The 26,178-nt window shown below is 39.5% G+C and overlaps 2 protein-coding genes across 2 annotated transcripts in view; one reads left to right on the top strand and one right to left on the bottom strand.

Moving 5' to 3' along the window:
* Positions 1–25,751, bottom strand: SEPTIN2 (septin 2). Its single transcript, XM_005151005.3, has 13 exons — positions 25,604–25,751; positions 23,305–23,337; positions 22,056–22,176; positions 17,221–17,307; positions 16,243–16,366; positions 14,229–14,363; positions 13,876–13,993; positions 12,112–12,213; positions 11,723–11,868; positions 9,118–9,201; positions 5,835–5,892; positions 3,389–3,496; positions 1–2,979 (listed from the first exon to the last, which is right to left on the bottom strand). The coding sequence occupies exons 2-12, from the start codon at positions 23,311–23,313 to the stop codon at positions 3,392–3,394; spliced, it is 1,089 nt and encodes a 362-aa protein (XP_005151062.1). The 5' UTR covers positions 23,314–23,337; positions 25,604–25,751; the 3' UTR covers positions 1–2,979; positions 3,389–3,391.
* HDLBP (high density lipoprotein binding protein) overlaps positions 25,752–26,178 on the top strand; it is a 39,213-nt gene continuing 38,786 nt past the window's right edge. Inside the window, exon 1 of the mRNA XM_005151003.3 lies at positions 25,752–25,912. The gene's annotated coding sequence lies outside the window, so the exon portion shown is untranslated. The remainder of the gene's footprint in view (positions 25,913–26,178) is intronic.

Raw genomic sequence — 26,178 nt, forward strand, 5'->3', positions numbered from 1 at the left:
TTCATTTTAACATTTTTTTATTTTGGTTTTGGCTACTGGCAGTACATAAAATGAAATATAACAATTTTTGTATCAACAGCAAGTAATTTTTGCTACCAACTATAAAGCTCTGCAAATTCAAAAGTATTTTGACTCCTAAATTAAAAACCGTTACAATGCTGTAACAGAAAAAGAATCGTGGCTACTTCAGCAAGCCACTGAACAACAGCTATCTTCTGTCTCCAAGTATTTCTTCTACCAGTAGTTGAGTTTGTCTGAAACAGAATCTGAGAAAGGTAGTCTCGCTTTTCATAACTTACCATGAAACCATTAATTACAAGACCACCACAAGAAAGTGAAGGGGAAACAAACCTTCAGAGACATCAGGCACACTATGAATGATTGCCCCAAAGACTTGGGAAGACGAAACAATTGGCTGTCTTAAGTATTTCACTTAAAACAGCAAGTGACATAAACTTGCCTTTTCTTATTAAAAACCAAACCAAAACATAGGAAAATATTTCTCCTGCTAGATTCTGTAGATCAAAAATTATCTGCCTAAGAATCAAACAGAATACCCTGATCAAGTATTTTAACAGAAACATGATATTTCAAAGAATGAGACATTGCTTAAAATAATTCCACAGGTAGTGACCCAACAGCACTAAATGCATGGACAACCTGCTTTTGTTCCCATGCTAGAAAATACAGGAAAAACTATCAAACCAACATACAGAGAGAGAGCCACACACGCAACCAGTCTCCCTTTGCATGCATTTTTGATTTCATAGTTTTTCTTCAAGTACAGGTCCATAGTACTATTGCAGCTTACCAGACCCTACCAAGCTTACAGGTGAAAACATGGGATGTCCCAGAGCTGGCAAAGCAGACAGCATCTGAAGCATACTGTGTGCATAACCAGAAAGACCAAACAAACAGCTTAAAACTGGATAAATGCTGCATTGTCAGGGAAAATAAAAACAACAAACAAACCAAAACCCCAAAAAAACAAAACAGATTTGTGGCAACTAAGCACAGCATGGTACTTCACAAAGTACTCAATGACTTCAGTGTATAGTAACTTTGTTTTGGAAACTTACAACTGATTCACAAAATTCATCAAAAGATGTAGAATTAAATCAGGTATTGTGGAGTGTTTCCTGACAGTACTGTTACATTACTTTGTTTCTACACTTTCTTTTGAAAAAGCAAGACAAACTTAGAAGTGCATGTTTTTCCATCTAAGTTTTATATGTAAATATATGACAAAATAGGACTTAACCCTTTTGTGCACCTCAACATAGAAAAAGGTTCTCATTTTCACTTTTGTCCAGGTTAAGGGAGATCAAATGAATTGTACAAAAGTTTGACAGTAACTGCTTTTGAGAAGAAAACTGGAGCTCCCTAGCAAAGGCTACAATGCAGGATTTTTACATTTTCACATTTTTATAAAGATCAGATATAAATCAACTCTCAAACAGTAGATTCAAACAGGTAAACATTTCAGTTGCTTTGCAGGTTTGTATTTAAGTGAGCCACGGAAATAGGGCTGGATTAACATGTTAGCTGTACAAATACTATTCATTTTTTCAAAGAAACATTAAAAAAAACCAACCCCAAACCTATCAAAGTCATAGCTGCACCTGAGCTTAAAGAAGAGAAAAGTTGCAATTCTAGCTGTTTGTTAGCTGTTCAGATAGCAATGTTTTATAACAGATCAGATTAGGAAATCTGATTGCTGGCTTTATCAGAAGTAGTAAAAACCAGCTATGGTATATTACTGCTTACCCTCCCAGCTGCCACCTGTGGAGCTGTACACTACAGCTATTCTTATGTAATGCAAATGCAATACCAGACATGATATGTAGTACAAGTCCAGCCATGCTAAAAATCAGTCTCCTTTACTGTCAGTGTTAAGGAAAGTGACCTTGGCATTAAAAAAAAAGAAAAAGAGAAGTGTAACTTATCAGAGTCACTTCTGAAGTAATACTGCTGACTCCATCTTGGAGCAAGACCTTAAAATACAGTTTGCATTGATCCTGTCAGGCACAGATCACTTCAAATACAAGAGGAGTGTGCTATCATATATATTTTATACTACGATAAACAGTTTCCAATGCCCTACAAATTGTATGAAAATACTCATTAGGAATTCTAGAATCTCTTTTGTGTTTGGATATAGGAAGCATCCGTGAAAATAACTCGTTGGGGTTTAACTCATTTAACAATATTGGCATTATTAAGTTCCTTTGGCTACAGTAAAGCCAGAAAGTAGCAGGACTGATTTGTGCTGGTTTACAAGAAAATCTTCAAAATTCTCTGCAAAAAGAGTTTAGGCAAACAATATAGAATAAAGAATATATGTCCCACAAGGTTAAATCATGCTTATTATATAAAATACAGTGTGCCTCTTAAAGAGACACTGCCTCTTATTTCTTAAGACAAAACGCATGCTTGAATTAGTCTGATACTTGTAGAGGCCAATGAAAACATCTGCAGTGAGCAGAGACAAAAAAAGGGCTGATGGACTTGGGGCATGGACTTACACACCCATAAACACAGCAAAAAAATACAAAGTTAACCTTGCAGGGATCTTTAGTGGGGATCCTTACATGCCACTGAGCAAGGTAACACTGGCAGCTGCTTTTTTCTACATGTAATACAAAGTTAAGAGCAGGGAGCCAATAAGCCATATAAAAAAAATATCATCTAACACCTTATCAGGCTGGAAAAGCTTCAATGTCTATTTCTTATCCCTGATACAATGGGAAATTGAAAATCAGCTCAATATAAGAATTACTAAACAAAACCAAAGTCAAATGTATAATATATAAAATACTGACTACATGTTATGAAATATGCATCACAAGTTATCACAATGCATTTCCACATTAAACTCTAAAGCAAACTCCAAGTCACATGTTGAACAAAAGGCATCCTTTCTGGTATAACACCACCATAATTCAGCTTCAGAAGGTCTCCATTAAGTCAAGGTATAATCTAAAATCAAGACAGAAAACACAACCAAAGATCAGCTATCTTCTTACAGTTAGACACCTGAAAGAACAGCTTGCATTTTAAAAACCACAATGAAACAATGACTTCATCATGAGTTTAAGAATCACCCGTTTACCTAATTCCAAAGACTCCTTCCATGATTCTTGACAGCATATACCGTACTGATTTTCTGGAAAATTTGGATATATAGACACACATATACACACAACCACACTAATGTTTAGCTCAGCTCCAAGCCATTTTACTTCATAAACAGCAGTTAAACCTTAAAATTAAGACTGAAACCTATGGAAACCCACCTTGTGAACATTCTTCCAAAACTTCTTAATACCAACCACAACAATGAGCAGTTAAAGGAAAAACCCTTTCAGTGGCTATTTAAACATCTTACCATTTATACATGGTGTTCATGAGCTGCGCTGTTATCTCCGTCTCCACTTTGCATCTGCAGCTGCATCTGGGCCTTCATTCTCGCAATCATCTCCTGCATGCGACGAAGCTGGAAAAGTAGCACAGAAGAATCTTGTCTCACCTCAGAATATGATTCTTTGCTGCCACCACATTATTAATTATTGATATTAAAGAGAGGACACATCTGCATTATCTTTATCTGTTAAGTAACAGCCTCAGGTTCTGATGTCTTCTATTGCTCTTTTCATCCTTCAGAAGGCTGGAAGTTTACTGACTGAAATAAGCAGGTTTCATTACTGTAATCTGGGATGAGATTTTTTAGCATCCCTAAATGGGAGTCTCTGCTTCGTCTGAAGTTAAATGAATAAAACTGATGGTGTTGAAGCGCTGAACACTTGTTACTTATCACCAGAAGAAAGGCAGCTTATGTATGTCGTTCCAAACTATACCTGGATCTGTCATAAAAAAAATTGTCAGGATCACTTCCCAACTCCCCTTGCTAGTGAGGACTACGTGGAATCACGTATTACAAGCCAACCATCCAAGGAGACAAAAGTGTAATTAGAAATGGCTGAAGGTCAAATTTAGAGCATTGCAACATTGCCAATTATGTAACTCAGATACTAAGATTAAATTAGCTGTGTTGCATGTACAATAGTCAAATTCTTTTAATGTACCCAACTTTGACAGGTAGGAAGTGAACCTCACTCCTGAAATATTTTTGTGTGTTTTTGCCTTTGTGCACCTATGCTGTAAACCCAAACTAAACTTTCAAGCTTAACAGTGAAAAGTGAAACCTATGAGTTCTCAGCACGGACCTGCTCAAGCGAGTCCAGAGGAGGCCACAAAGATGCTTTGAGAGCTGGAGCACCTCTGCTACGGAGACAGGCTGGGAGAGCTGGGCTTTTTCAGCCTGGAGAAGGCTCTGTGGAGATCTTAGAGTAGCCTTTCAATACCCCTTTAAAGGTGGCTTATAAGAAAGATGGGGACAGGCCCTGTTCTTTTTATTACGATCTGTAGCAAAAGGAGAAGGGTTAATAATTTTAAACTAAAAGAGGGTAGATTCAGACTATACAAGAAATTCTTTTACAATGAAAGTGGTGAAACACTGAATCAGGTTGTTCAAAGAGGTGGTAGATGCCCTGTCCTTGGAAACATCCAAGGTCAGTTTGGATGGGGCTTTCAGCAACCTGATCTCCTTGAAGATGTCCCTGTTTAATACAGGGGGGTTGGAACTGGATGAGCTTTAAAGGTCCCATTCAGCCCAAAGCATTCCATAATTCTAAGAAATGGTTACATTTTTTATATTCCTTGAAAAAACAACCCTTTTCATTTTTACTCCTGGTACTTGGGTAGCCATTAAGACCACTAATAGAAGACTGAACATCTGCTTGTTCTAGGTCAGACCAAATAGTCCATCTAATTCAGCCTTCTCTCCAATGCTGGCTATCAGCAAATGCATGGAAGAGCCCAAAAATGAGATGCACACACCCCGTATTTCCAAAATATGCTCTAAAGATTCTAAAAGTCTGTCATTTCTGAACTTGCTAAACCAAAAATTCTACCTTTTTGTTTACTGAGCAGATTCGTGGAGAAACTAAAACTCGAGCCTCTCAACATTCTTGAGCTTATGAGCATTCTTGTTATGCACAAAATTCCATGCTAATGAGTTCTACAATTTACAAACTATCTTAAAACTATCTATTTCAAATCAGCCACTTATCATACATCCTGCTATCTATGCTTATATAAGCCCCTTAGTAGATCCTTTCCCTTCCCCTCCGCCATCTACTTCCCAACAAGAACATTAACCTCATCTCCCCTTGTACAAGATGTGTTTCAGATCTCCACTTCAGCCTTTTTGCCTGCTTTCTGCCATTTTACTGTACTTTTTCTAGTCTTGGCTATATCCTTTTTGAGTTAGGGGGACAATGGAAACAGTGTTGGAGTTATGCATTATGAATTTATCATTGTGGCAGAATGAGAACTGCTGTTTCACTCTTTAATCCTAACAATTCCTACCATTGTTTCCTCCTTTGATGCAGAGCTGATCTGACTTCTTCTCAATCTGCAATTGCTAAATTTAGAACCTTTACTCATGTGAGAATGGTTCTCCTTCCCCAGGTAACATGCACTGTTGATCAATACAATGTAATCAGACATTTTATCAGATTACACTTGTCCCAGTGAATCAGTACTCTGAGACCACTCCAGACCTCTTCACATTATTTTGTCAATGCACCTTCAATAACTTTGTATTAGCAAATTCTGTCTTTTCCTTTTCAAATTATCAATATTTATATATATATTTTAATATATATAATATTTATATATATATGTAAATGGATAGAAATCATTTGACCTAAAGTAGAGGCACAAAAATAAAAATTCCCCCATCACAAGAGTACAGAGTTTTGTCATCTTACTTCAGCTTCTTTTTCAAGCAGAATCTGGTCTTTATTTACTTCTTCATCTTCTATTTTCCTAAAAAAGATTAATATTCTTCAGTAACATGCATACATTCTAGATTCTGTGCTTCCACAGAAGGCTTTTTTGACAAAATCAAGGCTCTTAAGACACATGTCAGATTTTCATAGTACAACTTAAATTCAAAAACATGCTTCCCTACATAGCTGAAATTCATGGTTTTAAATTCTTTTTAACACATCAATTTATCCTTTATTCCTTGATAAAGTTATACCCAGAATAAATACAAACTTCAAAACTCATTCTAGCTATTACTAAAATATGACAGATCTTCACATGAAGGTATCAGTGAAAACTTTTTCTGAACAGTATTCAAGTTTAGCAATTTACTCAAGCTTAACATTATCCAAACTGATTGCAATTTGAATGCCACACAGACAGAACAAATTCAAAACTCTTTCAAAAATTTATTCTTCCCTTATTTTATTATTCCCTTATTTAATTCTTCCCTTTCATGGGTGAAATAAATCAAACAAATAAATGAAAATCCAAGGTAATGCTGGACAAATGTAACAAAAATATGGAAGCAACAAGTAACAAGTGCTCTAAGAAACTCTCTATCTGTAAACCTGACTACCTCCAGGCAGAGCCTTCCTGCTATGCAATTCTATCCCATCTCTAACTTCATGGACCATGCTTGCTACCAAACATCTAAAGAATCATAACCAAAACCATAAAAGTAATACGACCACTGTACTTGTCTGGAATCCTTCCAATTAGAGGAACTCTCTATCCTCTGCTCCACTTAAGACTTTGAAATTTGATTATTTTTCTAGTATAGTTACTTTCATATTTTTCTTTTTTGCAAAGCCAAAAGATTTGTTGTGTGTAATGTGTTGAAGGACAATACAAACACTGACTATTCCAGTTAAAATAAAGCAAATGCTTCCAATCAGTTCCTCAGCAAACTCCTGCTTAATTGGGACGTTTCAGTTTTACATTGAGAAACAAAACATTTTACGTACTATATTTTCAAGGTTTCCTACCACTTTGCTAACAGATTTCTCCTATCGCATGTTCCAATGGGGAAGATCTGCTGACATATCTAATCACACAAGTGCCATCAAAAGCACAAATTGAACAACCTGATGTGTATCAGAAGCCTCTAAGAAGGCCGTGTTCACATTAGTGAATACAGCCAACAAGCACTAACTGCAAAGCACTGTCAGTGGGGTTTGAAATAAATTCACATGCAAACTACCCTCACTTATAGTAAACTTAACTACATTCTAGCACCATTTCAGAAATGTGAAAACAGATATACGGGCCACTTAACCAGACAAGATACAAACCCATGTTTTAGTTTCACAAGGAAAGATAGCCCAGCTCAATATCAAGTTGTCCCAAGTCCTTGGCAGAGGTAACTTGAAATCCTTTAAAAACTGGTAAATGTTTGTCTTGAGTTCAGCTGTAACAGTTATTTTTTTTTACTTCATAGTAGCTGGTGCAGTGATGTAGTTTGGTTTTATTCCTGGTACAACGCTGATAACACACCAGTGTGTTAACTGTTGCTAAGTAATGCCTACTCTGATCAAGGACTTCTCACTCTCACGCTCTGCCAGTGAGGAGGGAAACGAGAAGCCAGCAGGAAGCAGAGACAGAACACCTGACCCAAACTAGCCAAAGGGGTATTCCATACCACAGCACATCATGCCCAGTACATATATTGGGGGGAGTCACCCAGAAGGCCCAAATCACTGCTTGGGTTGGGTATCTGTTTGTGGGTGGTGAGCACCTGTATTGTGCATCACTTGTGTTTATTGGCTTTTTTTCACTTCCCTTTTTAGTTTTATATTATCTCTCCTTGTAATAATAATCATGTCAAGGGAAATAACTAGTAGTAGTAGTTTTGTATTATACTTTAGTTACTGAAGTGTTCTTATCTCAGCCCATGGGGTTTTATATTCTTTTGATTCTCCTCCCCATACCACTGGGAGCTGGGGGGTGAAGAAGGTGGGGAGTGAACAAGCAGCTGCATGGTTCTGAGTTACCAGCTGGGCTTAAATCATGACAAAAACCATGACAACTTTATTTTAACTCTGGTTGACCTCAGGTTACATTACTCCTAAGATCTTTGTACATACCTGTTTGAAAACAGACACCAGAACTTGGCAAAATATATATTTTTTGCTTGTTTTTTAACTAGAACTTCAGAAGAGAGAATTTAAAATGGTGAGAGAAGAGCATGACATCTTGCCTGAAGGGAAAACTGAACTTGTAGGCCAATGCTCCAAGCAGAGACAAATTCCTTTTCCTGAAAACTGACTGGGCATGTGGCAAAACCTGTATCAACAGCTTGCTGGAAAAACCTTTGCAAAATTTTTGCCCAGGGAGGCAGTGAATGCTCCATCCCTGGCAGTGTTCAAGACCAGGTTGGATGAAGCCTTGGGTGATATGGTTTAGTGTGAGGTGCCCCTGCCCATGGCAGGGGGGTTGGAACTAGATGATCTTGAGGTCCTTTCCAATCCTAACTATTCTATAATTCTATGAAAATGTATCAAACCCACTGAAACGTGCAATTATGAAACCCTCTAGTGGTTGAAATAAGAGATGCAACTAAAAAATCTAAACGGGACAACATCCAGTTTTCAACAAGAACTCAAACTCAACTTTAGAAACCTTGCTATTTTAGTTTTTAACTAAAATATAACCCCATAAAATATATATGGGGTGTTCTGACTGTCTCTCTTACCAGGAAAGCTGTGCCCTACCCACTACAGCTCAAAATAGGGTGGAAAGCCATTACCCTGTTAGTGCTATGCAAAGAAAACTATGTATGTGTACCATTCTGTGAGTCTGTGTTTAATAACTGCAGAGGATTTCAGTTTCTCTTCTTAAAGATACAGTCCAAATATTACAGTAGATAATTCTGACAAAAAATCCCCCTCAATATCAGCATTAATCTAGCTTGCAAATAAGACATTTATCCTAGACATCTGCCCTACTTACTTACCTTAAACATTCCAGTCCAACCATTTCAAGCTTTAAAACAAAGCAGAGCTCTAACTCTACCCTATTAATGCCACCACTGCCCCATTAGATTTATGTAATACTTTTTCTTACACCCACTGTAAGCTGATCCATTGAACTTGGTGCTGACTGCTGCTACCAAACGGTCCATCATCTACCAAATCCTAGAAATAAAATGGTAGAAGAAACAGAGAGAGACCAAAAAATAAATTCAGAAGAGGAAGAAACAGCATGTAACTGTAAGATAACAACCTGCCACCTCGTTTGAGCCTCTCAGAGCGGAAGTTCTCATAGTGAAGATCCTGGGTCACCTCCTGAAGATCTTGCATATGGGTGCTGGAAGAATAAAAATCATTAAAAGATAAAATATACCTGTGTCATGTCAACTTGTTTAATGAGCTCTCACATTCAGCACTGTATGGAGTCAAAGTGTTCAGCATGCACACCCATTTAATGTGCTGATTTAAAATCTAATTTAATTCCAGTTAGAATTAAACTTGGCTAGGGATGTGAAAGATAACAGGAAGGGATTCTATAGGTACAGTGCAAATAAAAGACAGACCAGGGACAACGTGGGCCCCCTCTGAAAGCTATCAGGAGAACTGGCTACCCTGGATTTGGAGAAGGCTAAGGTTCTTAATGACGACTTTGCCTCAATCTTCACTGGCAAATGCTCTGACCACACCACCCAAGGAAGGCAGATGCAAGAACTGTGAGAATGAAGACCTTGGGCCCACTGTAGGAGAGGGATCTGGTTTGAGACCATCTTAAGAACCTGAATGTACACAAGTCCATGGGACCTGATGAAATCCATCCGCGGGTCCTGAAGGAGCTGGTGAATGAAGTTGCTAAGCCACTGTCCATCAATATTTGAAAAATCATGGCAGTCAGGTGGAGTTCCTGATGACTGGAAAAAGCAAAATATAACACCATTTTCAAGAAGGGGAAAATGGATGACCCGGGGAACTACAGACCAGTCAGTCTCACCTCTGTGCCTGGCAAAATCTTGGAGCAGATTCTCCTGGAAGGCATGCTAAGGCACATGAAAAACAACAAGGTGCTTGGTGACAGCCAGCAAGGCTTCACTAAGGAGAAATCCTGCCTGACCAATTTGGTGGCCTTCTATGATGGGGCTATGGAACTGATGGACAGGGGTAGAACAGTTATGTCATCTACCTGGACTTGTGCAAAGCGTTCGACACTGTCCCACACGACATCCTTGTCTCTAAATTGGAGAGACATCAGTTTGATAGGTGGACCACTCGGTGGATAAAGAACTGGCTGGATGGCCACAAACAAAGAGTTGTGGTCAATGGCTCAGTGCCCATCTGCAGGTCAGTAATGAGTGGTGTCCCTCAGGGACTGGTGTTGGGACCGGTCTTGTTCAACATTGTTGGTGACATGGACAGTGGGATAGAGTGCGCTCTCAGGAAGTTTGTCAATGACTCCGCGCTGTGTGGTTAGGTTGAAATGCTGGAGGGAAGGAATGCCATCCAGAGGGATCTTGACATGCTTGAGAGGTGGGTTGATGCCAACCTTATGAAGTTTAGCCATGACAAGTGCAAGGTCCTACACCTGGGTTGAAGCACTCCCAGGCACAGCTACAGGTTGGGCAGAGATTCAGAGCAGCCCCGCAGAGAAGGACTTGGGGGTGTTGGCTGATGAGAAAATGAACATGAGCCGGCTTCAGTGTGCGCTTGCATCCCAGAAAGCCAACCATATCCTGGGCTTCATCAAAAGGAGTGTGACCAGCAGGTCAAAGGAGGTGATCCTGTCCCTCTGCTCTGCTCTCGTGAGACCTCACTTGGAGTATTGTGTGCAGTTCTGGTGCCCTCAACATAAAAAGGACATGGAACTGTTGGAACAAGTCCAGAGGAGGGCCACGAGGATGATCAGGGGACTGGAGCACCTCCTGTATGAAGACAGGCTGAGAAAGTTGGGGCTGTTCAGCCTGGAGAAGAGAAGGCTGCATGGAGACCTCACAGCAGCCTTCCAGTATCTGAAGAGGGGCTATAGGGATGCTGGAGAGGGACTATTCATTAGGGACTGTAGTGATAAAACAAAGGGTAATGGGGTAAAACTTAAACAGGGGAAGTTTAGATTGGATATGAGGATGCTCTTTACTGTGAGGGTAGTGAGGCACTGGAATGGGCTGCCCAAGGAAGTTGTGAATGCTCCATCCCTGGAGGTGTTCAAGGCCAGGTTGGATGAAGCCCTGGGTGACTTGGTTTAGTGTGAGGTGTCCCTGCCCATGGCAGGGGGGTTGGAACTAGATGATCTGAAGGTCCTTTCCAAACCTAACCATTCTATGATTCTGTGATTCTAATTTAAGTCAAATACGTGCAATGAAAGACACAGAGAGAGACCACTTCAGACCCTGAGGCAGCACTGGTGTTAGCTATTCTCCTGGGTGAGGCATTTGATAAAGCAGTGCTGGGCAGGTAAAGCAGAGCAGCAAAGCCTGAAAAACAATCAACTAGTGGACTTCTGAAGTCTCCTCCTTTTCAGATTGTACATACATATAGATACATTTAAATAAGCACAAGGAGTGAAGCAACCCATTTTATGTTCCTGGGGATCCGAATAGTGACCCAATGTTCTGTTTGATGAAATAATTAGATAAAAGATGATTTTTGCAGAATCACTATTTCAGAATGGAAATAATCTATTGAATCTATGTGGTCCAATTCCTCCCTAGGCCTGGGCCAGCTAGGTGAAGGCTGCTCATGTCTTTCTCCAGAAAAATTCTGCATTTCTCTGAGGATTCCACAACCACTCCAAATGCCCAATACAGTGCTTAGTATCTTCCTAATGATTGTTTTTTAAACTACCATCTAATTGGAATTTTCTTACTTACATTAACATGGTCCTCAGCTTCAGGAAGTCATTATGTTCCGGATTTTCCACTTCAACTACACCCCAGGGGTAAAGTCGACCTCTAACTTTTTTACCTTTGGCTTCAATAAGTTGATTGGAACCCACTACACAAAATGGAATGCTGGCCTGAAAGCAAAAAATGCAAAAATTACTAATAACTAACCTGAACAAACAACTCAAGTTTTGCTCAACACTGCATATTATGGTAATAAGTTCTCAATGCTTTTAAATTTGAAGGCACAGAGACACAGTGACTCACTCCAAATCTCATCGCAGGTCACAGAATGTATCTTGTTCTAAAGCCACTTGAGCAGTCTGAAAAAATCCAGTATATTACCCACATCTGTAACTTTATGAAGCTTGTCATACCTTCAGGAGTCTGGTCTGCTCTTTAAAATCTTCATCCTCATCAGATTCAGCATCAGGCAGGTGATAAATCTTGATGCCATGCTCTTCTATTTCATCCAGAATCTGAGATTTATAATGTAAGAAACTGAGATGATATACATGTAAAGTCATAAAATCATAGAATAGTTAGGGTTGGAAAGGACCTTAAGATCATCTAGTTCCAACCCCCCTGCCATGGGCAGGGACACCTCAGACTAAACCATATCACCCAAGGCTCTGTCCAACCTGGTCTTGAACACCGCCAGGCATGGAGCATTCACAACTTCTCTGGGCAAAAAGTCAATACTTTTAAATCTTAATGCAAAATTACTTAATTAGTAATACATAGTCTCTTGAGCAATGTGGGCCTATCTTGCTGATCTAAGTTACCTAGGAAGTATTTGGTTTTAAACACCATAATTTCTCCATGATATTCAACAATTAGTTGCCACAGACTTTCAGACAAACAATAGTGTTCAAATAAACACTGTCCTTTGTGGACTACACATAAGAAATTTTGCTTTTTAAAAATATTTGCAGTTGGTTGTTTGGGTTTTTTTCTTATTATTATTAGAAAGCATTGACTCAGAAGTCATAATTGCTTTGAAAGCCTATAACTCCTTGCTCTTACAATCATGGAGTCATGGAATCAATCAGGTTGGAAAAGACCTTCAAGATCATCATGTCAAACCATTCCATAGCACTGCCAAGGCCATCACTAAACCAAGTCTCTAAGTACCTCATCTACATGGTTTGTGAGCACTTCCCTTTAAATTACTATTCAGAGGAGTGTTTAAAAATGTAACTGAGCTACAGACACCACAAACACTTTTTTCTGTCTTCATGACTGCCAAGAATGGCATCTGCAGCTGGAATCCCTCTGCCATAAATCCAAATTTTGCTCTTTAAAAAACTAAAATATTTCTGCAGAGTTTTATCAAAATGCATATATCAAACTGAAGCATGTTTCTCCCATTTTTTGTTGCAAGCTTGGTCAGATAACTAGAAGGATTTTCAAAATAGTTGGGGAAACCAACCAACCAACCAAAAACAGGAAGAAAAAAAACCCACCCATAAAAATAAAACCCAGATAAATTTTAAATAGAACAGCTAAGACCGGATCAAGTCAAGACAGGAAAAGTGTGCCTTCTGGCAAAACAATTCCAGCACTTCTTTCTACATGTCATACTGTTACTAACTCACGATGGTTTGCTGCATTTTCCCCCTCCTCAGCAAACAGAGCATAAAGTCCTGCAAGACTGAATGTGTTAAGGGATCCTGTCTATAGAAGAAATATCTGGAATGTATTAAAAGAGGGTGACATAAGGGAAGAAAAACAATCCCCAGATCAGAAAAATCTCTGAAAATCCTATTTTTCAATCATCGGAATACTGAAAATAACACACATGATAGATGCAGATAACTCTGTTTGCTTTTTGTTTGGATTAAACAGGTAAGACAGGAATTACCATTAAAAAATGCATTTAAATATTTTTCCAAGGTTTCAAGATTCCCTCTAATGTAATTGGAAATGTAGCCAGTCTGCCATTTCATAGGCAACATTTTAACATCAATTTCTCAGTTGTCACAGACATAATAGAAGAACTTACAAGATATCAAACTACACATGAAATGATGTTTTCTTGGCTAGGACAGGTAAGGTTGCATGAGAACACCCCTCTTTTCAGCAACTGTGTTGCTGTAACCAAAGTACAATATTTTTCTGCAAGCTAGAAGAATACTTACCCTTTTCTTTAGTCTTTCTCGCTCTTTCAGTGAAAGAGTATCAGCTTTTGCAATCACTGGTACAATATTTACTTTGTTGTGTATAGCCTTCATGAACTCAACATCCAGAGGCTTAAGGCTAAAATTAAGATATGGAAAAAGTTTAATTTATTTTTAATCTAGACTACCAATTTATTTTCACACCAGCATAGAACTCTCTTTACACGGAAAGAAATAACACACCCAGTTAATCCAAAGAGTTCTAGTATTTCCTTAAGCAACGGCAATGTCACTTGGAAAGATTTAATTCAACAGGCACAAACCAAATCCCCAAAATAAAATAATTTAGAAAATATAACCACACAAACACTTACCCATGACCAAATGGCGAAATGAAATAGAAGCAGCAATGGACCCGGTTATCTATGATGTGTCTTCTGTTCAAACCACTCTCGTCATGCAGGTATCGCTCAAACTGCTCATCAATATAAGAGATTATGGTCTTGAAACTGGAAAACATATATGTATTTGAGAAATCAGGATCATTCCCAAACAATAGTTTCAGTGGTTTTTCAAAGGTAATATTAAACCGAACACATGCTGCTGCTGAACCAACCTGCTGCTGGACAAAAACTCATTTAGAGATACTGTAAGACTGCAAGAGTAGAAAAGCACATACATCAACATCTTAAAATGTTGATTGAATTTTAGAATATCAAACTACTCTGCATATTTATATATATATATAAAGGTAAAATATACATATATATATAACACACAACTTCCATAGCAAACTTCTTATGGGTTTAGATGTAATTTTGACTAGTATTAATAACACATGCTCAAGACAGTCTAAGCTTCTTGTTCTGAATTTAATTAAAATCATAAAATGGTTTGGGTTGCAAGAAACCTTTAAAAATCACCTAGCCCAGTCATGCAACAGACAGTGGCATCTTTCAGTATGTCCGGCTGTTCTAAACCCCATCCAACCTCACCATGAACACTTCCAGTGACAGGGAATCCACAACTCCTCTGGGAAACCTGTTCCAGTGTCTCACCACAACAACTGTAAAAACCATTTTCCTCATGAGGATTAAGGAGTTGGGGGTGTTGGTCGATGAGAAGCTCCTATGACCTGGCAGAGTGCACTTGCAGCCCAGAAACCAACCATGTCCTGGCCTGCATCAAAAGGAGCGTGGTCAGCAGGTGGAGGGAGGGGATTCTCTCCCTCTGCTCTGCTCCCGTGAGACGCCCCCTGCAGTCCAATGTCCAGCTCTGGGGTCCCCAAAATAAGAGGGCCATGAAGCTGCTCAAGTGAGTCCAGAGGAGACACTAAGATGCTCCAAGGGCTGGAGCACTTCTGCTATGGAGACAGGCTGAGAGAGCTGGGTTTGCTCAGCCTGGAGAAGAGAAGGCTCCACAGAGACCTTTGAGCAGCTTCCAGTGCCCAAGGGGGCCTACAGGAAATCTGGAAAGAGACATTTTACAAGGACCTGTAGGAACAGATCTAGGGGAAATGGTTTTAAACTGACAGAGAGGAGATTTAGATTAGACATTAGGAAAAAATCTTCCCAGTGAGGATCAAGTCCTTTAGCATGTTCAAGTTCCTCAGGTGGTCTCAAACCTGATCCTCTCACAATAGGGACAACTTAATTTTCAAGTCTCTGCCTTGAGCTTCAGGGGATTGAGAGATGTGGGTAGAGGGATTACTTCTCATTTTAAGATTATTTCTCAGTATTTGCTGTAATGTAAATTTCTTAAAAAAATACAAAACAAAACAAACAAAAAACCCCAAACCAAAACCCAAACAAAACAAAAACCACAACCCAATCAAACCCAAAGATGACAAAAATGTTCTTAAAAATGAAGCACAGAATCTGAGAACACTGAAATGAACATGGATAAGATCTAAAGGTGGATTTTTACTTGCACTAAATACTCAAGTATTGTTTAATTTCTTGTGCCTGGTGGTTCCACTGCTTTCTGACTATAGAAAAAGTCAAGGTCACTCTTCACATAAAACTCTTCCTAACTTAAGAAAATTAATTATGGCAAAAAAGAATTGTGTCACAAAATGTATTTTGAGCTGTGTAGAAGTTATTGATGCCTTATGATGTGTATCTGAGTTAACCTGTAACACTGAAATTCAGCATTTCATATAACACACCAAAGAAAGGTAAGATAATGACTTAACAGTGAAATTGTTTCGAACCACCTCTGGAATGGATGTGTTTAAAAGAGCTACAGTTGCCACTGGGGACATCCTACTTTGAGTTGCCTATTATTATTAGTATAGCCCTACTTCAGTTATCTATTCTCACCCTCCTAGGACAAATATGAAATGGATGTCACTGCTTACAGATACATCAGTATATACTCTGTACATACCAGTCCCGACAATTAATAGCATCTCCATATCCTGGTGTATCTACAACAGTCAGACGTAGCTTCACACCCCTCTCTTCAATTTCAACTGTTGAGGCTTCAATCTGCACAGTGCGCTCAATCTTCTCTAAAAGACAAGTTGATCTTTCAGAATATAATTTGTAAGACACTGCCATTTTCAGACAAACTCAAAAGACTAATTTGCAGATTCAACTTTATAAAGATTATTCCACATATTATCTCCCAAGACCTGATAACTTAGAGACTCACTATTAAAGGTCTTCAGATTTTGTTAGAATAGATAGGAGATTTCATACTGGTTTTAAATATAACAAACTAATGCAAAAGGAACTGTGAAAAAAAATAAACCAGTAGGTAATCGGCAATCTGGAGAACAATACTAAATTATATATAATGGATCTTTTTTTCCCAAGGTTGAAAGTGATAAGTTGTCATCAGCTAACACTGTAAATTATTAAAGCAAGTAATTCCACAGGTAGCAAAGAGGGGGGGAAAAATAGCCTCTTCCTCTATTTTCTTACACTAATCTCTTTCACTGGATTATTGTACACCTTGTTTAACAGAACAAAAAAGAGACGGGACTGAAGAAGAAAAGGAGGTGAAGTCCACATTCACTACATATCAACCCAAATCAAAGAATCAAGTTGCAATTCCAAGCAGGCATCAACAATGGATACATTTAGAATTGCAACAGAAAGAAAATTTCAGATTGTTTCTTACTGTGATACCATGAGGTTTTTTTTTTCCAAGCAAAAGAAGGGATTAACTTTCCCATATGAATACATTTGAGCACTAAACAAAGACCCCCATATACATCCTGGGCACAGAGGAAACCAATTCCATACAGTATCAGGTAACACATTAGAAATTATTACAGCTAGGAATGACTACCAGCTGTTACTAAAATCCAAAACTAAAGCCATTAAACTCCAACAGATAAACTTGAACAAAAGTGTTTACCAGCAGCTCCTGGGATTATCCTTTCTGGGTAGAGGTCTGTCAAGAACAGGCTATTTATTAATGTAGATTTCCCCAATCCAGATTCACCTGTGATTCAATATAAAAATAAATTCAACATATTTACATAAATAATTTCAACTATATCCAGACAGTATCATCTAACTATACATTTTTTCATGTTAAATGTAAATATTCTCATTTAAAAATTTATACCTTATAATTTTGTATTAGAAGAGTTTGCACAAAAATGTTGAATAACAATTTTTACATCTCAGCTTTATAATACAATTTTTCAGAGCTTTCACTGATAACTTTTAATTAAATCTGTTAGTAGAGTTCTGCTCAATTTAGACTTAAAATTTCCCCATTTCATGTCTCCTGATGTGTGAAGGCATGCTTTTCTGCTATCACTCCAGGATGTGAAAAATCATACACAAGGGGAAGCTGGATCCTGCCTAGGCTATATCATCAATTCAAATAACAAAAAAGGCACTTCTGAACTTCTGCACAGCCAGCCCTCAAAAAGTATGACTTATTTCTGCTTTTTATGGCAAACAAGGACCCAAGGTAAGAAGAATATGACATGGCCACTGAGCATGCACACAGCAATTTTTTTCACTGATAAAACTGAGGATTACCACATTGTACTAGAAATATATTTTTGTTACTAGGGCTACTGACTGAGCCATAAATAGTTCAAAAGCCACCTAATTAGTTAAAGATCAAGATCTTCATCAGAACAGATGTTCATGGCATAAAAAAGACTGGCAGCTCAAGGTGCTCAGTATTGAATTCACTGAACAAATCCTTTTCCTAGATTTTTTTTTCAGGTGTTGATAGAGGTAATTAAAATATATATATGTGTGCTAAAAATGATGGGCTACATGACCCCTCTGGGTAACTGTATTGGGTTCGTGCAGCAGGGTTTGGTAGTAGAGGAGCACAGGGGTGGCTTCTGTGAAAAGCTGTTAGAAGTTTCTCCCATGTCTCATAGAGCCAATGCCAGCTGGCTCCAAGTAGGACTCACTACTGGCCAAGACTGAGACCATCAGTCACAGTGGTAGCACCTCTAAGGTAACATATTTAAGAGGAAATAATTACTACACAGGAGCAATTGCAGCTGGAGAGAGAAGTGAAAATATGTGAGAAACAGCCCAGCAGACACCAAGGTCAGTGAGGAAGGAAGGACAGGAGGTGCTCCAGAAACCAGAACAGAGACTCTCCTGCAGCCCACGGTGCAGACCATGGTGAGGCAGGCTGTGTGCCTGCGAGCCCATGGAGATCCACAGTGGAACAGGTACAATAACCATGCCTAGGTCACCCTTTTCTCGTGGTTGTCCTAGGTTTCCAGCTCAGCCTCAGACTGGAGATTGTATCTCCAGTCTTTGCTTCACAACCTGATCACCCTCTGCCTCCTGCAAGCCCTTTGTCTCCTTTTGGACCTGGGTTTCCTGGAAACCCATGTCCTGGGAAGCCTGTGTCACCTGTTGGTAGTTAAATCATATTTCCATCACTTTGGGATACCTTTCTCTCGTCTCCTTGACAGAACCACAGCACAACTCAATGCATTTCAGAAGTGCAGACTCAGAGGTATCTCCTGCCACTGCTTTCTCAAGAATTGGTGTATTTTCCTGGTTGGCCTGAAACACAGCATGGCTGCAGAGACCTGCAATTATGGACAAAGCAGTCCAAGTAGCTGAGTTCTTGTCAAAGGAAGCACCATTCAGGTTTTCTGTAGCATCAACCTCATGAATCTGATGTGTGCAACAGTGTCTGTCACTGGGGTTGGCGTTGCTGCAGTGTCTGTTGTCAGGGTTGGAATAGCTGCTGTGCTTGGGGGTTGAGTAGCTGCGTCGGCTGTTGCTTTGCTTTGCCATCAGATCAAGAGACACCTTTTTCCAAAGGTGCTCTGCAGGCATAGGTCAAGTCCCTGTAGCCAAAGGAGGACCTCACACTGAAGTAGATTTGCTGGGAGGACTTGTGACCACACAGGGGACCCACACAGGAACAGCCTGTTCCTGAAGGACTCACCCTGCTCAAAGGGCCAACACAGGAGCAGTTTGTGAAAAACTTAGTCCATGGAAAGGACTCTCATTGGAGAAGTTAATGAAAAACTATCTCCTGTGGGAGGGACCCCATGCTGGAGCAGGAGAGGAAGGAGTGGTAAGCAATGTGTGACCCATTTCCTGTCCCCCTGTGCCACTGTGGGGGAGGAACTAGAGAAAATCACTAGTAAAGTTGAGCCCAGGAAAAAGGGAGGATTGTGGGGAGGGGATAAGCATTTTTAAGATCTGGTCTTATTTCCCATTACCGTACTTTGAATTAATTGATCAACTAATTTCTCCAAGTCAAGTCTGTTTTGCCAACAGTGGTAACTGGAGAGTGATCTCTGCCTGTCCTTATCTTGACCCAAGAGCCTTTAACTATATTTTCTCTCCACTCTCCAGCTGAGGATGAGTGATAGAACAGCTTCAGTGAGCACCTAGCATGAAGCCAGCGTTAACTCACCACAGTAGCACACTATTCTGCCATAGGAGTCTAACAGATAACTGAGCAAGAAGAAAAAAAAGGAGATTAAATTATTTTTAAAATAAAGATTTGACGAGGATCTGCCAGTCTTTGATGCTTTATTGAATGCATCTCTCAAGATTGGATTTTACTGTGAAGCCTTCTCCAGTGAGAGAGCCAAAGTAGCAGCCAAATGGCATAATTTCAGCAAAACCCACAAAAGTATGATCTTAACCAGCAGTGTGTTCCATACTTATAGTCTGGGTAAATATTACATGTAAAACAAATCAGTTTTCATAGACACTGTCAAAGACTATACTGGCCACAATAGTTAAAAGTTTAGTGACTCCCAAGAGAAATTACTGTTTAGATGAAGTCACAGCTTAATAATGAGAATGAACACAAAATTGTTAAATAAATACAAGTGATTAGGATTTCTTTGGAAGCAGCACAGCCAAGCAGCCAAGTTGTTATGAATTCCAGCTCACATTATCACAAACAATAAACAATAGCATAAAAAAATGCTAATAAAAAATTTTGATTAAGACTCTGTCAGTGCAAACAACTTTTAAAGAAACATCCTCCTGCTCAGAAACTAAGAAGCATGGCAACTTAATGAAGAATAATAGTTCAATACAGACATTGTGATACAGCCCATGAGAGCATGCTTCAACCCCATGCATACTTCAAGAGAAAGAATTCACATTCCAAACTGCTGAAACAATCAACATTCTACAGCACCGTTTATCTTACATTGCCTGCCTCCCTCTGCTAGTGTATCTTAATATATCACTCCAAATTTTCAATGAAACTACATTTTTATAAGTTTTCTTCCTGTAGTTTTCATTTATCCCTTAGAATATTGGCAAATTTTACTAAGACACAGGTGGAGTTAACTGCCTTTCTGTTACTCAGACACCATGTTCTTTCCCCCCTATTTTCTATTTTACAAGAGGCTAGAAAAAAACTGTTTCCTTTCTACCATTTCACATAGCTTTCTGAAAGAACTGTTTCACTTCGCACTATTTGGAAATTAAGTTTGGCTGCAGCAGACAAAGCAGGTCTTTTGTTTCTCAGAACTGTCCAGATTTTTAAGAACACTGAACAGTAAATTCTGGAGAGTTATAGTAGGTACTGTAATTTGAAACATCTGCTTATTTTGGCTTTACACTTAGATTTTATAAGATATCTGCTATGATATCCTAAGTAAATACAATGAAAGATATAAAGTTCTAGAAGACAGTAATAAGGGTTGGCTCTGGGAAACACTGAACTACAAGAGACAGAAACAGGATAAAAGCAATGCCAGGACTCTGATTTGGCAAAACTAATGAAAGGTTTGAAGACAGACTCTTTCTGTAACTACCGGAATTCAGAACAATTAAGAACTTAAACACCTCCTATCATGTACTGCCTCACCTCTCCTCATTTCCACTGTGATCTCTCTTGGACAAACCTAACACGCAAATGGGATTTATTTCTTATTACACCAGGAAATAAAGAACCTGATTCTATCAGAGTATACTTTTTTTGCAAAAGCCTATTTTAAAAGGGAGAATTACAGAATTCAAACACCAAAACCCAGAAGCTACAGCTCCCAAGCACACCATGACCAGGAAAGATACAGAAGATGCCCAAGTCTGATACGGGATCCTACTTTATTTGCAAAACTTACACTGACTTCTCGAAGGACCAACATATTTCTGCAGACACACTAAATTTTTCTTTCCTTTCTACATACCAACAGACACTCAGTGAAATATCAAAGAGAATTAAACTTTGAAGTATAAGTGCTAAAAGAAAATCAAGATCAATTTAAAAAGTAACAGTTCCCATTAAAACCAATTAATCCAATTCTTATTCTGCTCTTAGAATACTATTTAGCAGGGGTGGAAAGACCACAGCGCTGATTCTTTTGAACTGCAGAAGCATAAACATTTTTTTAATAGAATAGTCTCCTTAATACTATTTTCTTAATCAAAACATGCAAGCATTTCATTCAAGTGCAAAACCAGTCTTAAACTATATTTTAAATAGAATACTTAAATTCTGTAAGACAGGAGAGAAGGAAGGAAGCAGTGATCACTAGAGTGTGCAACAGATTTTTTTTCCCTTCACCCACAAATTTATTAGTGTATTCAAACAGTTTGTGGACAACAACTGCTGCATGAATTCATAAACCTATAAAAGAAAGTAAAATGCTACAGTATAGAAGAGCTTTCTGATGCAAGCTAGAGACTTACAATAGTGGAAGTAACATCCATTTTAATTCCAAATCCCCGTGAGGAAGTACTAATTTGGAGAAAGACTATAAAATATTTCCTTACCAACCACCATAAGAGTAAATTCAAACCCCTTTTTCACAGACTTTCGATGAACCTGATTGGGCAGGTTTGCAAATCCAACATAACCAGGGGTTTCTGGATTGGTAAACTGAGCAGGCTGTTGCTAAAAATAAAATAAAATAACACAATAATAAGTAACCACTCAAGACATACTTGTTTGTATGACTGCTTTCTTCAGTTATTTCAAATGGCTTTAAGCTACACAATATGCAGAGAGAAAACTACACAGAGAAAAATACTACTCGGCATTTTCACAATTTAATATAGAGCAACTGCATTCACCTAGAGTTAAAAAGCTTCATTTATTCAGCTATCCAGCCAAGATCACTTGAAGAAGAAAAAATTCTGAGCATTTATCAAAGTATGAAGTGCATTCACTAATCACACACTTTCTAGACAGCAACTTCACACATGTTTAAAATAAAAAAGCTTGTGTCCAATGTTTATGGACCTAAATAAAAAGGTGACCATTTCTAATTAGTTTTTAACAAATACAAATGAAAAACCTAAATGACTACTGAAGTGACAGACATCTGCTGGAAGTTCTCTTTAGAGTTCTCTTTCAAGGGGGGGGAAGACGGGGACAGAATTTACACAATAGTGTTTGAAATACCTACAACTACAAACACTGCAGAGAAATCCTTAGATCTGCTAGTTTCCCTCTTCAGACACATTACCCTGAGTATCTTTTATAGATTCACTCCAATAAGCTAACATGGATATTTTATCCATTATACCAAGTGCAGGGAGCCAAAATTAAATGAATCTCAGTGTGTCAATAATACATTAAGTTACCACATTGTTTATGAAGGATTTTACTATAAGATCAGTTGACCATATGAGTAAATGAAGAAATTAAATCTCAGAACATCCTGTTCTTGATTCCTTCTCAAAACACAGTAGCAGAATGGAAGTTTCAATGAAAATGCACCAGGGAGCGTGTATGCAACTCCATAACCAAAATTAAATACTTCTAAGAACATTAGTTAACTGCAGAGGTTTATACTTCTAGGAAACTACTTTAATGTATGCTTTACATCACTCAAGTTTTCAATACTATGTGATATGATATAATATTATGTGAATTCTCTCAAATTTATGACCCATAAATTTAGCATACACATCATCATCAAACACAATGCAAGTACACATTCTGCCCTTGCAGATTAACGTTTAAAAACATACGCCTGTTTCACATTGTTACACTGGAAGATAGAAATGCTATTCTTACCTTGGACATTTTTATGGAAGGTCAGGAACAAATCTGGAAAAAAAAGTAATGTTTTCCAACTTACTAAGAATTATATAAAAAAACCCGCACAAATAACAGAAATCAGAAAACAATATAATATTCACTGTTGTACATTAAATTGAAAATGAAACATTCTTGACTGGCTGACCAGATTTTGAGACAGTGTCAACTGCTCCACAGAGTACCAGTACTTGATTGACTCTTCACTGCTAGTGCAGAGCAGAATTTTAAGCAACTATCACTCCTATGAATAACAATAAATTCAAGCAACATGAATATGGGGTGCTAAAGGCACCAAATTTATGACAAACCATTTTGAAGCCTTCAGAGGCAAAGTTCACATCCTTTCCGGAAACTAACCAAACCAAACAGACTGCTAAAGACATCTCACTATTTACAGGAAACAGATCTTTCAAAGCTAAGAAGCCCCCCCAAAAAAACCAACTAAGGTCTATTATTCTTTCCTTTTAAGCCTCCTTCCCCTCAGCATTTCCTTTCGTGCTTGAGTGTCTGTAAAGAGCTGACAGCTTCAAAATGAAGCATTTTCTCCTCTTCTTTCATATGGGTGTTTGCAAACTCAGTCACTTTAAACTTCTGTTGCCAAGATAAGATTTTCACATGCAGTTGCATCACTTTGAAATACAAAGCAAACAGGCAAAAAAATAATCAATAAATCATTTAACACCTCTATGACAAAGATCCATCAACACACTTGTATCTTATTAACTTACAGGAGTTCAAGAGATCATGTAATTTACTATGGCAATATAAAAATGCCAGCATATGCTGTATCTTCAAGTGATGAGTGCTCCAAGATCCCTTTCTAGAGCCCCCCTTGGCTTGCCCTCTTAACGAGAAAGGTGCCTGTTCCCACTCACAAAGCCTACATATCACAGCTACCTCTTATCTGGCTCACTCCCACTTCCATTCTATGGTTTTTAAATGATCACCATCTGATTCTTTCTGTCTTCCAATCAGATTTGTGTCAATGAATTTAGCTTCATGTGAAATGCCACTACACTGCTCCAATGCACGGCATCCTCCAGTCTGCCCCTCCCATCAAAAAGCCATCTTCAGGTCAAAGCAAGGTGCTCAATGTCAGAAGGACAGAAACCCAGACTCTTTTGTGCTAAGTAGAAGGCAAAGCTGTTTTCAAACTGGTAACTATTTCTGGCAGCTATCACATTTGCTTCTCAAAGCTACTGTATTATTTATATATATATACACATATATATGCAAGTGCAAACTAATTCAGGTTTATGAAGATGCAACTTTTTAGCTCACTATGATTACTTCACTGTTAACAGCTACCAGGCTGGTTTCCCACTCCACTCCCAAGATAAGGAAGAGGTCGGCTCTGAGGAAGGCTTTTTGATGGGAGAGACAAACTAAAGGTGCTGAACACTGAAGCAATTTGCTGTCATTTCACATGAAGCTGAACTCACAAAAATCTGGCATCCTGATTATGCATACGGAATAAAAACTGAAAACACACTTATCAAGTGACATTTCATGCTGAAAATTCACTATCTGCAGTGTCTGTATTTCAGTCAATAAGCAGCTCTCTGACCAGTGGAGTAAGTCTTCAACTACAGAGGAGGTTATCTACCAGTCTTTTATCATCATGCAAGATTACTTCGATAGCAACTCTTCCTTCCAAGAGTGTTTCCTGCCGAGTGATGTCACTGACTCCTACTTAACCATTCTCCATGAGAGATCTTCAATGCCAAACAAAACTAGATCCTGCTAGAACAGAAGGACATTCTTTTAATTCAAGAGGCTTGTCTGTCGCACAACTATTTCTTAGAGGCAGGCCAAGAGCAAAGTTTCTCACAGCTACCAACAGAAGAGAGCTATTTATGCAGATGGCTGCAGTTACATTACGTTTTAGCATATGGATCAAGCACAGAAATCTTTCACATAAGATCTTTCCCACAGCATTCCCCTGAGGGCAGCGGCTGAGTGCTCTCACATAAGCAGGAGCACGCAGTCCAGATTTTCTTCTGGAGCTGGTCCATCATGTTCCCTACCCTCCGGTTTTAACAACCCGGCTGGAGCTTTGGTTTGGGTTTTCGGTTTGGCGTGTTTTCTTTAGGCGAATGTCTTCGGATGCGCTTCATGCAAAGGGCCCTGGAGTGAATACCTCACCCATTCTGAAAAGGGCGAACGGCATCCCCGAGGCCCTCCTGTTTCGCGGGTACCTCAGACACTCAGGCGACGCCAGCCCTTCACCTGGCCAGCCTCTCTCCTTCCACCCCTTGCCCTCAACGTCTCTCACCTCAGCAGCCGATCCGCGCCGCGAGCCTCCAACGTCCACAACCGCAGCTCCCGCGCGCGCGCGCCGTTGGGGGGTAAGTGGGAGGAGCGCGGTGGCTCCACCCCGCCCCTCAGGCCACACCCCAGGGGCTGTGCCGGGACAGGCGCGCATGCGCCCGGCCCGTTCTCATAGCAACCTACCGGCCAAGGGTACGTGGGGGAGGGATCACCCGTATGTTGGTAGGTCACGCACATCCCTCTTCTTTACCAAGATGGCGGCCGGCCCCTCGGCCTCGTAACCAGCATAGGCTTCTCTGCGGGCCTACTAGAGGTAAAACTGGTCCCGGCGCCCAGTGGCGCCGACCGCGAGGGAGGGCGGCATAGGGTGGGGAGCGCCTCAGGTAAGTGAGGAGGAGGGCGCTGCTCAGCTGGGCGGCCGAGTGGGTTCTGCTGCCTCCAACAAGATGGCGGCAGCAGAGAGACGGGCTCCCCGGGCAGAACGTCTAGCGAGCGCTCGGCTCCGCTCTATGGTCCCGGCCTTTCCGATTGGCGGCGGTTGGGCCACGTGCCGCCGGGCGCCCTCCCCCTCGTACCATG

Source organism: Melopsittacus undulatus, chromosome 6 (genome assembly GCF_012275295.1).
Source record: "Melopsittacus undulatus isolate bMelUnd1 chromosome 6, bMelUnd1.mat.Z, whole genome shotgun sequence".
In the NCBI taxonomy this organism is placed as follows: domain Eukaryota; kingdom Metazoa; phylum Chordata; class Aves; order Psittaciformes; family Psittaculidae; genus Melopsittacus; species Melopsittacus undulatus.

What these genes read in the sequence shown, in the direction of transcription:
- SEPTIN2 (XM_005151005.3), bottom strand. An exon ending in ATTTCGCCATTTGGTCATGG is followed by an intron (nt 13,994 to 14,228) that starts GTAAGTGTTTGT and finishes TCTTAATTTTAG; the next exon opens with CCTTAAGCCTCTGGATGTTG. An exon ending in AGGCTCAAACGAGGTGGCAG is followed by an intron (nt 5,893 to 9,117) that starts GTTGTTATCTTA and finishes AATCTTTTTTAG; the next exon opens with GAAAATAGAAGATGAAGAAG.